Source organism: Podarcis muralis, chromosome 1 (assembly GCF_964188315.1).
Source record: "Podarcis muralis chromosome 1, rPodMur119.hap1.1, whole genome shotgun sequence".
NCBI lineage: Eukaryota > Metazoa > Chordata > Lepidosauria > Squamata > Lacertidae > Podarcis > Podarcis muralis.
Window position 1 is genome coordinate 62040023 of NC_135655.1, and position 16124 is coordinate 62056146.

General features: G+C 39.0%; 2 protein-coding genes across 5 annotated transcripts in view; one reads left to right on the forward strand and one right to left on the reverse strand.

The window, feature by feature from the left end:
* ANO3 (anoctamin 3) overlaps positions 1–16124 on the forward strand; it is a 233760-nt gene that overhangs the window by 196234 nt on the left and 21402 nt on the right. The gene's annotated exons all lie outside the window — the stretch shown is intronic.
* MUC15 (mucin 15, cell surface associated) lies at positions 733–15308 on the reverse strand. The gene is made up of 4 exons (XM_028729301.2): positions 15025–15308; positions 7962–8701; positions 6266–6421; positions 733–3192 (listed from the first exon to the last, which is right to left on the reverse strand). Exons 2-4 carry the CDS (start codon positions 8656–8658, stop codon positions 3026–3028), a joined length of 1020 nt encoding a protein of 339 aa, XP_028585134.2. The 5' UTR covers positions 8659–8701; positions 15025–15308; the 3' UTR covers positions 733–3025.

Consider the following 16124-nt stretch of genomic DNA (forward strand, 5'->3'; position numbering starts at 1 on the left):
CCTTCCCGGGAGAGCGGAGAAAGGCAGCGCGTTTCTCCGCTGTCCCGGACGGCTTTTGAAGGCAGGCGGGGGGGAGCAAAGATTTTCGCCCCCCGCCCGCCTTCAGAACAGGTCCTTGACCTCTTCTGAAGGTGGGCGGGGGCGAAAGTCTTTGCTCCCCCCTGCCTGCCTTCCCGGGAGAGCGGAGAAAGGCAGCACCCGGCATCGGAGCTTGGTTCCGATGCCGGGCGGCGGGAGGAGGTCCGAGGACAGTGGGGAAGACGCGCTGCGCTTCCCCGCTGTCCCGGAGATTTCCCTATGGGCTTTCGTCTTGCGAAGGAACCCCATAGGGAAATTCGTTTTGCAAAGCGCCTCCAAAACGGAAAACCCTTTCTTCAAGCGGGTTTTCCGTCTTGCGAGGCGTTCGTCTTGCGGGGTACCACTGTACTAGAGGTATATATGAGTTGCATTCAATGCTAGTCATACGCAGAATAGACCAGTTAATGAATGGAGGTGACTAATTTACAGCCATTAATTTCAATGAGTTTACTATGAGTATAGAATCATAGAATTGTAGAGTTGGAAAGGACTCTGAGGATCATCTAATCCAACTCGCTGCAATGCAGGAATCTCAGCTAAAGCATCCATGAAAGACGGCAATCCAACCTCATATTAATATCTGTGTTCTTTAATCCATTGTTTTTCTGAAATATCCATCCCATTTTAATCCTATAGTGTACAATGACAAAGAGCTTAAAGGTTAAAAAATAGCTTTATTGACATAGTTTACAAATATGTATTTATATGCATTTATCACAATCCCAGCTGCTGGGTTGGTGAAGGGGAAAGGGTGACTCTCCAAAAGCATCAAAATGTCATAAAAAATAAGTCACAATAATGATTCTATACGCAAAGCTGGATATAGATCAACTCAGTAGACCAACATAAATCTACAGAAGTCCAAAACCAGGTGGGATACAAAGACAAACCCAAAGACAAATACAGTACTTACACTTTCTACATTTAGTCTCCGACTCATGGTAGAATGGTTGCTGCTACTGTTGATTTATTTAAAGTCCCCTTTGCATATTTACATACAGTGTGCAGGGCATGCTATTTCTAAAATTCATATAAGTATATCCTTAGGGTACTCGGTTGGGGAGCCATCAGAGACATCCGATTCCCATAGTCTGCACATAACATGAAATTTCAGTCCATATGTGGGAAGGAAGAACTGTGGGATCAATGCTGCCTTTGCTGTCAACACGGCAGACTTCTAAGTCTCAATTTTTGGGAAGCATGAAGAGTTCTCTGGGGGAAAGGCACCTGCTATTTATTTATGCTCATCAAGATTGAACTGGAAAGCAGGCTTTACACAGGACAATTTGTTCAGCATTCTGTCTTGAAAGCTCTGTTTGCATTATCAAGGTCTGTCTCTAATCTCTTATTACTAGAAGTTGAGAGAGTAACAGGCTACAAATTCTCCCCTTCTGTTTCAGTTCATTTGTCCAGTGTGAGTCAGTGCTGCATGACACCTAACTTTTAAAAAGCATAGAATAATATCTCAGCGTGCTTGGTGAGGGTGGTCAACCCCAAAGCTGAAGACATCTTGTGCCATTTAATAATAACGGTGGCAAATTCAGAAGCCAATGGAAATATTATTTTTCACATTTATATCCTTTTCTTCCATCAAGGAGCTCTGGGTAGCATTCAAATGCCATTTTTGTTGAGACTGTGGCATTCGGATTGGTGTTGCAGTAAGAGAAAAGTCAGCCTCTTTGCCCAAACAGATGGGCTGATTGTTCATTGGCTAGGCCAGTCATACTTCGTTGACAAGATGTGGCAAAATGAGGACGGGGATGTGAGCATCCCAATGAAACTAATGCACTGTAGTTGGTAAGAATGTACATTACAACCTCCAGCTGAATTCATGCCAAATTGTGCATTCTAATGCACATTCATATTGCACGATGCATTTCTTTCCATGTGCAACTGAATGCATTCCTATAATATATGTGCTAATCTGAACTGAGGCCAGAAAGTTGCTTTTTGGCAAGATGGGGAGCACCAGCTCTGCTTCTCCACCCACCCTTGCCATGTAGACCCCAGAATGTTGCCCAAAAGGTAATGTGGCCCCTGGGCAAAAAAACAAAACAAAAACCTACCCCCACCTCTCCCACCTCTGTGCCAGTTCCTTGATTTAAGTGCTTTTTGCATTTGTAGAACATAATTGGCTCACCCACTTTTTCCCCATTCATGGCATTTCCCCTAGAGTGAAAACAACATGCATGCCATAATTGATTTGCTAAAATAGTCTAAAGTCCATCCAGTCCAACATTCTAGCAGCAGCCAAGCAGATGGTCATGGAAATTGACAAGCCAGGCATCCTCTCTTGTTTATGTCCAGCATCTGGCAGTCTAAACATACTGACTTTGAGCCTAGAAAATGCATTCTGCTATCACAGTGAACTACTACATAAAGAGCTATCCTTTGTGATCTTTCAAAGTCGTCTAAGCTTTTTCAGAGCTCATGCCTATCGTATCTGGTAGTAACAAATTGAGTTAGATAGTTAAGACTTAAGTTAAATAATACAGATGAAACAGATGAAGAAAGACTGAGATGGTTCACACATCCAAGGTCATTGACTGATGAGAGGATAGCATTGGTACCATATTTGTGTCACTGACATACTACAGATCCAAAAATGTAGGTAGAATGTTCTTATCGCTTCGTATAAAGCACAATTCTTTGCCATAGAATCAGTTTGGACCTGTGTGTTAGCACTGGAATTGATGACTCAGTAAAGGGCATTGATATGTGAAGCATCCAAAACACAATGCACACAAAAGTGAAATTCTGGGCATATAAATTTGTAAACGTGGCCAACAAGCATTGCCTCGCTTAGATTATTGAAAACTGTACATATCAACAGGCAGAGGGCTGGTGCCACAAAAAAAATATTTCAAACCATTATGACCCAATCTTTAAACTCAAGAAGAAGAAACCATGGATGTGAGGTGTTTTGTTTTGACACAAGTTATTCACACTACTGTGCTGAAGGTTGTGATGCGGACATGTCATTCATTTGAATTGCATCATAGGGAGATTCTTTGCTGCTCTGGGCTCCTGTCTCGTTGACTGTTGTAGGGCTGTAGTATGACAGATTTCCAAAGCTTGCACCGTAAGGATCAGGCACATTGTCTAGTCGTAGAACTGCAAAATAAATGTAGACAGATATTTATAGGGTTCTGAACAATGCTTCCTTTGTACAGAATGTTAAAAAGGTCCTTGAATGATTTATTTTATCTCAGGATGCATCTGACTTAAGGAAGTATTTCTACTCTTGCCAGGTGTAGGTGTTGGGATGTGTATGGAATGAAATGTGATTAAACATCAAGCTCCATACACACTTGCTCATGTGTGTATACACCCATGGCTGGAAATGTCATGTGTGAATAATTAATACTGAGGAACAGAATTGGAATTGCTTCAAAACTCTAGAGCGACTCAGCAGCAGTAAATCTCTCTTTTTCTTAGGTGACTAACATAATGGTTTGGGATATAAGTGTGGCTTGCAAAAGCATTTCCATTTTTTAAAACAGTTTAAAATGTAATGTCAGAAGTATGAAAATAAGGCCTTGATCAAAATCATATAGTAGTCAATGGGAGGCTCTCTAATCACTTTGACAGACTTGAGTTTTGCTACAAAATGCAGCTATTATTTTTATCCCACCCATTTTGAATGAGCTCAGAGTGGCATTTTTAATCTCATAACAATCCAGTGAGATAGGATGGGCAAAAGACAGATAGATACTCTCCAAAGGCTGACCTGTGAGTGCCATAACTGAGCATGGGCTCATAAGTGTATTTACCACTTATACACATCCAGCTATCTAATCACCTCACCACACTGGCCAGAGCATGAAGTTTTCAGCCAGTGATTATGGTGCAAGCAACAACCATCCACTTTCAAAAAATACAATACAAACTTGGCAACTCCTTTCCCATATATTTTCTGTCATGCTCACCTTCCTCAATACAGGTGTTGCTGAAGCACTATATTTTGGCAATTGCGAAATCTCCTTCTCCTCTAACCATTATAGGGGGTGCTTTACAGGACTTCCTTGCCCAGGCCAAGAAAACGGATGCAAATGAACCCTTCTAGCTTTGTAGAACTAATCTATGAGCAGATGTTTCTGCGGCATGTTGTTCCTTGGTCCTTACCTTGCCTGTAGAGCTGGCTCAGATGTAACACTGAACCATAGCTTAGTGTGGTGAGAAAATATGACCATCTCTGGTTCATGCACTTCTTCTCCTTCATGTTTAACTGTCATGTCATCCAGACCTGACACATTCTAGTTAATCATAACTACAACTGAACAGAGGCAGCCTGTCCAGTTTCGCCACCTGGGGGGAAATGGGAAGATGCTTCCCTCCCCCCCTCTGCTGCCCCACTGCTGAAGCCTTTGTTTACCTGCGTCACACAGTGGTGGCTTCCAGTGAGTGGTGGCAGCAGGGGTGAGTGGGGCACCCACAGTGGTGCTGCCCAGCAGGATTCTGCCACCTGAGGTGGCTGCCTCAGTCTGCCTCCTGTGTGGGCCAGCTCTGCAGCTGAAATAAGCCAACTTAAACCATAGTTTAAGAGCAACCACAGTTTAGGTTTAGGATGCTAAACTGTGATTAATATAAAACAGAAGTAGGTCCTGACCTTTCATCATAACTTCACCAGAAGGGGAAAGGAAACATGTGAGCCCAAGCCTCTTGTTTGTAATGCTACATGATTTAGCATTACAGGTAGATGCTGCACTTCCCATAGAGTGGAAATCCAGAGGGAGGAGAGAAAAATGCCTGATCTTTTCTAGGTGCTAAATCACTGGGGCAACCATCACAAATGCTTTCCTTCCCCCCGACTAAAAGGCAAGAAAGAAGCAAAATAAGACTACTTTAGAACTGGAATCCACTTCTAATCAATTGATTGAGGTTCAGTGCCTCAAATAAACATGTCAGGATAGCTAAGAGAAAGAACAAATCATTGTTTTTACACCTAGCCCTAAAGGGGCCATTGAGCTTCTCCTGTGCTGTTTAATGCAATGTAGAAAGCAGAATAAATCCATGTTAAAACTGAATGTTTTAATACAGTTAATATGGGTTTAGCATTCAGTTGTCAAAACAATGCAGGAAATGCAAATACATTTTTTGTGTCGTGTGATAAAATATTTGACATTTGAATAGTTTGTTTCTAATGGTTATTTATTGCACAGGAAACTACCAAAAGCAAGGGCACATTAATTTGGATTTGGGTGTAAACTAAAGTCTTCAGAGACATCTCCTTACAAGAATTTATACTGCTTTCTTTGCTTTGATGTGTCCAGGTTTGTGTTTGCGGAGCAGCTTGTAACAGCATTTTATGGGCAATTCTTTTCTCTGAACATATCATTCCATAGCCTATTGTAACAGAGAAGAGCTATCTGCTTCAGGAATAATGTAGATTGATGCCCATTAAAGACTTCATTCTGACTGCTTTATTGTTGCTCATAATTGGAGAGGGCATAATATCACCAACAGTACAATAAGTGGCATAATGTGTCTGGATTTCAGAGGGAAAATGTGGACATTTTAGTGCCGCTGTTGTATAGATAATAGAAGGGGTATAACAAACCTAATGAGCAGTGTTTCAAGTTTAGTTCTGAAACATCATGACAGAGCATTTTTTCTGGTAGTATTTTATTTTTAAGGAAAATTAAAATGAGTGTATTTTGAGCATGAAATCTGCATTTGGTAAGGGAAGCCAACTGAATCTGTAAATTACATTTTCTGCTTCTGCAGATGTCCTTGCAGTTTGACCACAATAAGTGCAATCATGTAAGCATAATATCATATATGAGAACAGCCTGGCTTCCCTTCAAGCAACACAAACAAATAAATCTCATTTTCCTACACAAATGTGGATAGCTGGGTATTGAACTGCAATGTGTATAAAGTGTTGGTGTTGATATGTTTTCCAGTAGTATGGATTGTGTTTTGCTTTTATTACCTGCTTCCATTGAAGCATGAGTAAAAGCATACGTGCAGAATCATTTGATCCTTTCCTTTCTGCAGTCTATAGTTTGGGCGCCATTTTTAGCTGAAGATTCTGTATTTGAGTACCTCCTTTGAAGTCCAGACAATTGGTATATTCTCAGGATGATCTCTGTGCTATCAAAATCTCAAAGCTATCTCAAAACGATTACTATAAAATGAAATCTGTGTGACTATAATGTCTCAGTTCGTTTTGCTGTTTCATTACCTGGATCATTCCTCATATCATCATAAAGTCGCTGATGTGCAAATGAGTCAGTTTTTCTCTTCCCACACATGAAATACCCCACCAGAGAGATTAATGCACACCCTAGAATTGCTCCTACTATTGCACCAAACACTACAGCTCCATTACTATGGTTTTCTGAAAAACAAAAACAAAATGGATTTTTAAGCAAACATATAACTTTCACAAGCAGCTCTGGAAAATAATCCCTGAATGTTAGGGGTTTGGGGATAGAGAGACACTATATAGACATCCCAAATAATGACTGGCAACTGAGCGAAGGCAAAATGTCTGGATCCCTGATAAGATCTGAACATCCAATCAGAGTTTATGTTCCAAAACATTCACTTCTACATATAACTCTAAGTCATTTTAAAGAAACTATTATGAAAACAGTTTATCATATATCATTTATTTATTTATTTATTTATTTATTTATTTATTTATGATTTTTATTCTTCCCCACAACTAAAGTTATCTTGATAGTGTAGATAGAATTGTCACAATACAACATGAACAACAGAATTGCAGTATGAAACACAGTGCAGGACAGATTAAGGAGTATAATTAAATGCAAACAAAACTTAATCTGTTTAGTAAGTAATATGATATTCACACATATGTCTATCTATTCCACTTTTTATACTGAAATTATTTCCTGCCCATCAGAATCAAAAGTGTAGGCTGCACCCATTATAGACTTTTTGTGTGAAAAAGAAAATGAATTTATTACATCTGGGTTTGAGGATTGAAGAAAATATTGGTTTATAGAAAGCAAAATTGTTGAGTGCTATCTCGGAGCAGATGTTTTGGATAATTTAGATGAAGAACCAGAAGTTCTCTTTTTTCTTATTTTACGCTTTCCTTTTTTCACCTTCTGGTTTGTGTTTTTATTTAGATTACTTTCTTTTATCTTTGATAAAAAGATATTGGAAATTTGATTTTAACAGTTGCATATTTTCTTTCCAACTTTAATAACATCTAAATGGAAAAAAGAAGTGTAGGCTGCATAGTTTGGTTACAAACTTTATAGCACATTTTATACCCTGTATTGGTATTTTCTGTTGACATATTCTTTATAGCAGCATTTGGATTGTGGGGGATAGAGATTGTCAGAACTCTGAAGACAAGTTGGGAAATTATGAAAGCAATGTTCTTTCTTCAGAACAGTCTGTACAATCTGCACTAAATAAGCTTTTCCTCCCTATAAACAAGGACCACGTGCAAAAATAAAATAGAACTAATGGGTGGTATTCAACTAAATCTTATAAAGACTAGACCTATGAAATTAATGAAGATGACTGTTAGCTCTGTTAATTTCAATGAGTCTACTCTGAGGAGAACTTAGTTGACTATCCTTTCTTGGTGCACTGATTTTCTTCAGAATTAGTTCACTCAGACATAATGCTACATTGAAAAAGATGTCCTTTTATTTCAATTTTACCATTATTAGAATGCAATGGGAGAAAAGAAGAAAAGTCTGTCTATGGCCATGTAAATGTAAACTAGAATCCTTTCAGGTTTTTCTTCTGCAAAATAAATAGCTCAACTTCTATAACTCATTTTAAAACTGAACCAGCTGTAACAGTGGGTCTAATAATATCTATCTACTCTGGGTAGACTATGGTAATTTAGATACTATTACTGAATGGTGAAATATTCTTGAAAATTAAGGTACCTTTTTGGGGTTCTCTTGCTTCTGCAGACCCATCAGTAAAACTGGAGTACGGACTTGTGGTTTGCAAACTTATCCGTAAATCTGTTGTAACACTGTTGATCTTAGTACCTGGTGACATGGTTGATGTATTTGGCATGCTACTGGTAGGATGAACTGTTATGCCATTAATTTGAGTTCCATTAGAAGAGACTATGGTGGTAGAACTGACATTATAGTTGGCTGTGGTGGAGTTGTTCAATGCTTTCTCTGTTGAATTGATGTAAGTTGTGACTGAATAGTTTTCAGAGATTGTGAACAGGCCACTGCTGACTGTAGGCATCTCTGAAGGAGATGATGTTCCATTGATTCTTGCAGAAGTCTGATTTGAATCTTTTGTTGTAAGATTCAGCTGATGTGCCGTTGAAGATAGCCAAGTATTAAGGAGTGTCACACTGCTGCTTTGGGTACTGCTTTCCATCACCATATTTTTTGTTGTGTTGTCATCAGTGTCTGTTGGTGATGTAAGAGTTACAGAAGGAGTTCTTCCAGAAGTTACAGATTTATTGGATGATTTATTTATAAATATAGTAGAACTCATGGTTGTGTTATTTAAGCTGCTTGTGGTTGCTGTGATACTTAGCGCATTGACACCAGCATTTCTGGTTGACTGCAAGTTAGCCAACAGCAAAATGAACATAATTTTTTCTGGGATCATCATTTTCCCTCCACAGGTATGATACTTATTTCTTGATATGATGAACCTGTAAAAAAGTTCAGAGTTTATATTTATCTTTATATTGCATCTTTTTTATAAAAAAAAAAGGTCACAAAGATTCACTGAACTGAAGATCGAAATTAATAAATACACAAAGGATATCTTGCAGTTCTCATTCTGGTTGTCTCAGTTGTGGCCAAATGCTAGGTTTCCCCTTTTATAAACTTGGTGTTTTCATGAATTCACTGGTACGCTATAGACCAAGATATTGGGGGGTATCCCAATCTTCTGTGAAAAAAGTCAATGAATACATGTGGCTTACACTCAGGATCTGACTGACTCCCATATTTGGGGCTAAGAAGGAAACGTTATGCAGGTCTAAACTGCCCAATTACAGTACTCACACAATAACAAGTTTAAGTGTAAGTGGGAAAAGAGCAGTGTGTTGTCACTCCCAGTCAGCTGATGCAATTAATGGCAGTATGAAGGACTGGAGTTACCGTCATTCTGCTTGTTCCTTGAAAAATTGGAGTCCCAACTACTAAATTCAACACTTGTCTACTGTAATAGCTTTTTCTCAAAACTTTGCAATTTAAGAACACATTTCTCTTTTTCAAGATAGCAGGATGGTTTGGTCTTATAGACAAGGCCTAATAGCTGTCATTATTCTTGAGCTAGACATAGGGTCATCTTATAGGAATGTATTTTTAAAATGTATTGCCTTTCTCATTGTGTATTATTAGAAATTGTTTTCTGTAAGATTGGTTTCTCTTCTCCGAGCTTTCTGATAGCACAGCTAAGGGACAAAAAAATAATAATTTTTTAAAGGAATAAATGTCCTGGTCAGTTTTCAGATCCCATAACTGTCTAAAAGAAACCTCACGTTCCTCAGCTACCTTTCTTGTTCCAGTACATTCCGGTAACTTTTTAAATTTGGTGATACTGGGGTAAGTCTAATCAGTGGACAGAACAGATTTGTTAATCACTCAATTTTGTGAATCAAACAAAATTGTGTGATTAATGCTTTATTGCATCATTGCATTTCATGAATTACCTTTTCCCTTTTGTGGTCTTGGCAGAATTGCGCTCATAAATTGCTTTATTCCCATCAGGCAAATCACCATAGCCCCCCTCCATATATTACTTGTGTGAGGGCTATGCATGTATAGGAGTCCTATTCACTAAAGTACACACATGGAGCCTGGCTGTTTGCATGGGAAAAACCTACGTTCATAAGCTCCCATTCGCAGATGTTTATGCTCAAGACAAGTACCTCAGGGAAAAGTGAACAGCATGATATGAGGAACAGGGGTGAAGGGACCTTGTATCTCCTCTTAGTTAGGCACCATGTCAACTGTACAAATTGGTGCCTGTTTTCAAAATATGTTGCATATGTCACAGGCAACTTCAGTCAAATTTACAAAAAAAAAAATATCACTTTTTTTATTTGCTTGTAAATATTTTGCCCACAAAGCTGAATATAAAATAAAAGCAAATTATTTGCTGCAATTACTTTGTTCAAAATATGGCTGCAATTCTTGTGAAATGAGTCAAAGCAGAAGAGACAAATCATTATTTGGCTGATTCCCCACCCTGCATAAGTGGCGGTATTCAAGATGTAATTAATCTGCTTATCCTGAGTTACAAGCCCTCTGACTGAATGAACAAAAACATTTGTCATACCTTGTGACTGCATTCCCTCTCCCCACCCCCCACCCCGCTATAACCGATACTTTAAAGAACCACAGGAAGAACAAATAAAAAATCGAGTGAGCTTTTAGCAAGCTCTCAAATATTCCTTTCTCTTCATGGTCATACTTGTTGTTTTCCTTTCTGGCACAACCTGCTCTGCTTTCCATCAATAGCCATTTCATTACTACACAAAGTGAGTTTTGTCATTTTTGTTTTTATTTCACCTTGGCTGTAATTTGAAACCCCCACAGGAAATTACCCAAAGTTCACTTAACTAAAGCTTTCATTTACATGGCATGAAGCTGAAATCGCTGTGCTTGCAACACAAAAGTCTCTCTCTTTTTTTGTTCCATCCACTATAATTTTCCACTTGGAAAAAGGGGGACTCAAAAAAAGAGAAATAGTTGAGTTTATTTTTAGTTATGTGTTTCCCAGAAATCCTTTCATGTGTAATAATAAACCGGTTTCTTGTTCTTTCGTTTAACATTTCTCGGCATGCGCATGCCCGCGGATATAATAGCACATACACTTAGTGGCAAACGCTGAAATGCAGGAATCAGCTGATCTGGCTTTTGTCCTTTGCTTCTCATTTGAGTTTTGCCTCTTTCTCTCCAACAAGGTTGCTTACAAAGGGCCACTTTAGCACACAGTAATAACTTAAACCAAAATAACTTCTTCTTTTTTAAAGACACTGATGTTTATCATTTCATTTCTCTGTAGCACAAATTCTTTACGAACAGGTGGAACCATAATTACACCTCGTTCCCACCAATGAGGTTCATCATGGGAGGAACCTCCAAGTTCACAGGAAGTGAATCAATGAATACCAGTTACTGGTGGGGAGCAGCAGGAGAGAAGGACTATTGCCTTCACACCATGCTTGCAGCTTCCCAGAAGCATCAGATTAGCCAATGTAGGAAGCAGACTGCTAAGAGGACTTTTGGGTTAATCCACCAGGACTTCCCTTATAGTCTTATGGGATCTTGCTGGGCTACTTTTTAGTAGTGATTTAGTGTGATTACAACTCCAATGCTTCATGTATTTGCCCAGTTTACTGCTTCTCCAAGTTTACTGGTTCTCTCTCCCTTTTGTTTAAAAGAGGAGTGGTGGTGATGGCTGTTGTAGTTATTATGAGATATGACTTCTCAACTGCTGTAGTATAATTTATTCTTCAGCATATTCAAATATATAGCATTGTATCCAATTAACTTTTACTCAGATTACACCCATTGAAATTAATAGCCATGGCTAATTTGGGCCCATTAATTTCAATGTAAGATTAATTGAATTCAGCCCATATACCGTATTTTTCCATGTATAAGATGCCCAAATGTATAAGACAACCCCCCTTTTTAGCCCACAATGAAGAAATTAAGTTGTTTAGTTTTTTTGGGGGGTGGGGGGGTCATTTCCACCAATCACTCACCTGCCTGCCTGCTACTGCCAATCGCTTGCCACAGTCAGTGCCAATCGCACACCTCACTGCAGCTGCCAATTGTCTGCCCGCTCACCGACACCAACAGCCCACCCACCCACTTGCTGCAGCCGCCAATAACCTATCCACCTCACCACAGCCGCCAATCACCTGCTCAATTTCCGCAGCCACAGCCAATCACCAGCAGGCCTTGCCCAATCGCCGCTGCCAGTCTCCTGCTTGCTGCTGCCATTAATCGCACATCCGCCCTCTGCATTCACTATCCGTGTATAAGACAACAGCCAATTTTTGCCTTTTTCTTTAAGCAAAAAGCATCATCTTATACACAGAAAAATATGGTATTTCATATTTGCCCTGATTTTTTCCTTTCCTGCTGAAATATTCCCACCTTGAAAATGATGGACCTGCATTTAGGCAGCCTAGGTTGTGTGCAGGTTTCCAGCCCTAGTTTGGATTAAATTTATGGTAATATGATATGCATGGATCTCGTGTCCAATAAAGACTGTTAATATCTCTCTACCCCCATTTATTTAATTGGTCTTCCTTTATCTGGAATTTACTGGATTATAACAGTAAAAATACGCATAATACATGTCAATTAAAAAACAACACAAATCAAAATGCACTAAAAGGTATTTCTAAGTTAAGAAATTAACATTAATTACCAAAGACTAACCCTCACTATAGTCAGTTTTGGGTTTTGATGAATCTCATAGGAAGAACGTTCCAAAGTTCTGGGTGTCACTGTGGAATCTGATCTATGTGTCCTTGCTTCAGTGAGCATGAATAGGGACTATGCAAGGGAAAATTCAAAGCAGATGTAAATGATGAGACATTGAGGAAAATATGGATTCTCGCGAATTCAAATAAGGCATATGCCAATTAGAGTTTTGATTTATGAGAGCCAGTCATAATCATATATCTCCTCCCTCCCTTTCTCTCTCTGTGTGGTTGTGTGTGTCAGTTAAGGCACACCCATACCCAAGCAGACTACAAGGTCATGTAAACTACAAGGATTTTGTAGCAACTGCAAATAGTTTAGAATCCTATTATCTTTGCAGGGTATACTTTATACACAGTAAGACTTCACTTAGCTTTGCAATAGCAAAATCACATGTGTGACAGCCATAAAATCCCTTCACGTGGTATTTGTTTGATGGGGCATCATGTAATCAATAGGATTGCATTCTGCCTCTAGCCTTGCCCTGATAATTCCATAATCACATTGGCCCTGGCCCTGCTATCCACATATTAGGATGAGATTCAAAAACCTACGCAAGTGGACTCCTATGCCCTGGAATGCTGCTAACACTTGCGCACTGGCAGAGCTGTGCATTATCAGGGGTGTGGTGAGAGGTGTGGCCAGGCAGCCCCTTTAAGCACATGATGCCCCTGTAAAGAGAAATTTCTCTGGGTAGCTTTCCTCCATCTGAATGACTTTGGGCATGGTGAAAAGAGAGGCGGCACTTCCTGCATCTGCAACACTCTGTTGTCTGTGGCATGACACTTTCACACTTCCTGCCCTTACATTGTAAACTTGCATATCTCCTGGGCATAGAGGTGAATTTTTCAATCGTTAAGCTGTTGTAGAAGGGGAAAGTGAGAGGCACTCACTCGCCTTGTACCTAATGCACCTCATTCAGATTCATAGCCACCAATGATTTTTGTATTAAGGCAGGCATGTCCAAAGTTTGTTTCAGGGGCCTAATCTGGCTTGCCAGTTGGTTTAATTTGGCCACTGTGGCTCAACAACTTCAATCCTAAAAAAAGGTCAACAGCTTTGGTTGGCCCTTTGGCTGGCCATCAAATCTGGCCCTCTTTGAAAAACGTTTGGACACAACTGTATTACGGTATAATATCTGTGAACCAGCAGCCCTGCTCTCCACAGTCTCCCGTTCCCCTGAACAAGCCCCAAACACAATGTTAAAAGCTGTTTTAAATTTTAAACGTCATCTGTAGTTTGGTAATGGTGGGCTTGCCATGTCAAAAACACACTGGTGCAGCAATCATGCCTGCTGTACTTCCCCTAGTATCATTATTCATAAAGGGTAATAGTAAGCATGAAATAAAGTAAGTTAATGACCTTTGTACTTATATTGCGACTACATATTGTCTTATATACCTTGGTATTAGGAATGGGTGAATATGTCAATGTCAGTTCCTCATTTTCCCAATCTTAAATTCAGTCCTCTAGATTTCCACACCAGTTTATGAATTTTTATGTGAAATTAATTTTATGTGATGAAAATTCATCAGTTGTAATGTAAATTTCTAATATGCACATTGTAATGCAAGTTTCCCTAGTCCAAAGCATTATTATTTGTTAATTTCACTACTATGTGAATCTTTATGCATGTGCTATTTTAGCGTATGCATTTTGCACATATTACTTGACTTTGAGGGCCACATTGCAAAATTCAGAGAAGCGAACATTTCAAAGTTTCAATTTCTGTATTGTCCCAGAAAGTGCAAACTAGGTAGCTTCACCTTTAAATGTGAACTGAATTTAATTTATTACCCCATCCCTGCTTAGTATGTTCTAGTGATATCATTTAGCATATGGCTTGTAAAGGCTAAAATGCTACTTGACCATAATTGTTTGAAGACATTTTTTTAAAAAATCCAGTGCTAATCTCACTTTTTCTACCCCATCATTAGCTCTCGTTTGTGGGGCAGAGGGAGGTGTTTTTCCAGATAGTTTCCCCTATCTGCTTAAATAGGAGAACTCCAATAATCCAGTATTTCCTTCCTGAGTACAGGTGCATCTTAGCCAGTGTATACATTCATAGACAACTACAAAGAAGTGTTGTCTTCTACATACCTTCTCAGCAAGTAACTGCACATGTTAAAGATGAAATACTAACTTTGAAACTTTCAGAAAGAACAGCAGACATTATAATGTTACTGAACAGGAAAAAGGTCATTTGGGGTAGTGTTTATATACAGTTAACACCTGCTAGAGTTTATAACTTTGAGAAATACTGTCGTTTAAATTCCTTGAGACATGCCTCCTCTTGCCTACTGCTTAGAAGTGAAGGAGAGAGGGAGACATTGCAAGCAGAATGTAAGTTAAACGCAACTAAGAACATATCTTCAGATCTGTGCCAGGCCAGGGCATTACCTGGCTGATACAGCTGTTTGTTTCTAACCGGGATCACATACAGACAGAGACATTTTTGAAGAGTTAATGCAAGAGACTAGAAAGATCACTTGGTGAAAACCATTAACTAAAAGCCACTTACCTTTTCAGCTCAGCAGTAATATTTAGGAAGTTGTTGAAAAAACTCTCCCCCTACTTGGAGTGCAATAAGACTAGTCTGCTGAAAACTGTGCAACGCAGGTAATGTAAACGTGTCAGTGTTGTGGTGGTCAGGAATGCACAGTAGAAACGAAATTAGGTGGGGCTGCATTTCTCTGAGTGTAATAGAGCACCTGAGAACCAGAATGACCTGCTTCTCAGCTGTCTTGTTGAGACATAGCATTAGAGAGATCATAGAATTCGGAGCTTTCAGGATCAAGTGAACAGGTCATTTTGTTGCTCCGGGAAAGACTACCAGGGGCTGCTTCAAGATGAACGGTTTTTAGAAGTTCGGCATTTAGGTTTTTAAAATATACATTCAATGAACCGTCATTATTTTATAGGAGGCTTGTAGCAATTTTGGAGGGAACTTTATTGCTACTCAAAATGTGCCCCAAAGCTGAAGTCCCGAGAGATGTGAGTCAACATACTTTCTCTTCTTAAAGGGAAGGAATGAATACAGTACTAAAGTATTTGGAACAACAAAAAAAGTGTTGCCAGAGTCTTAGCTAACTTGCTAGTTAGCTAAGAAAACAAATACATAAAACTTTTAAGTACATTAAATTGTAATCTGTAATCGTGGGGTAAAAGTTTTATTTTTAATCCATTAACCCTGAATTCCTGTCAAAATCCCCTCTTCTAGACAAGAATTAATAGTTCACGGCCCCTGCCCTCTTTTGCATATAATCACCCTTTGTGGTGGTTGTATTAACTCTTGTGGTTCTTGTATTAATTTACAAGGCCCGTAACAACTTGGGTCCAGGATACTTCAGGAACTGCCTGTTCTCTTATTTTATTTTATTATTTTATTTTATTGTAATAAATTTTATTTTATTTTATTTATGTCACCCTTCATCCAAGGATCATAGAGTGGTTTACAGTATATAAACACAATATATATATAATAATAACAGACAAAACAATATCCTCACCCTATAGATTGATTAATTAGCCAAAGGCCTAGGAGAAGGTTTTCTCCTGGCACCTAAACACATGTAATGAAAGATTTAATGTAATGTGGATTTGAAGAAAATGCCATAAAAA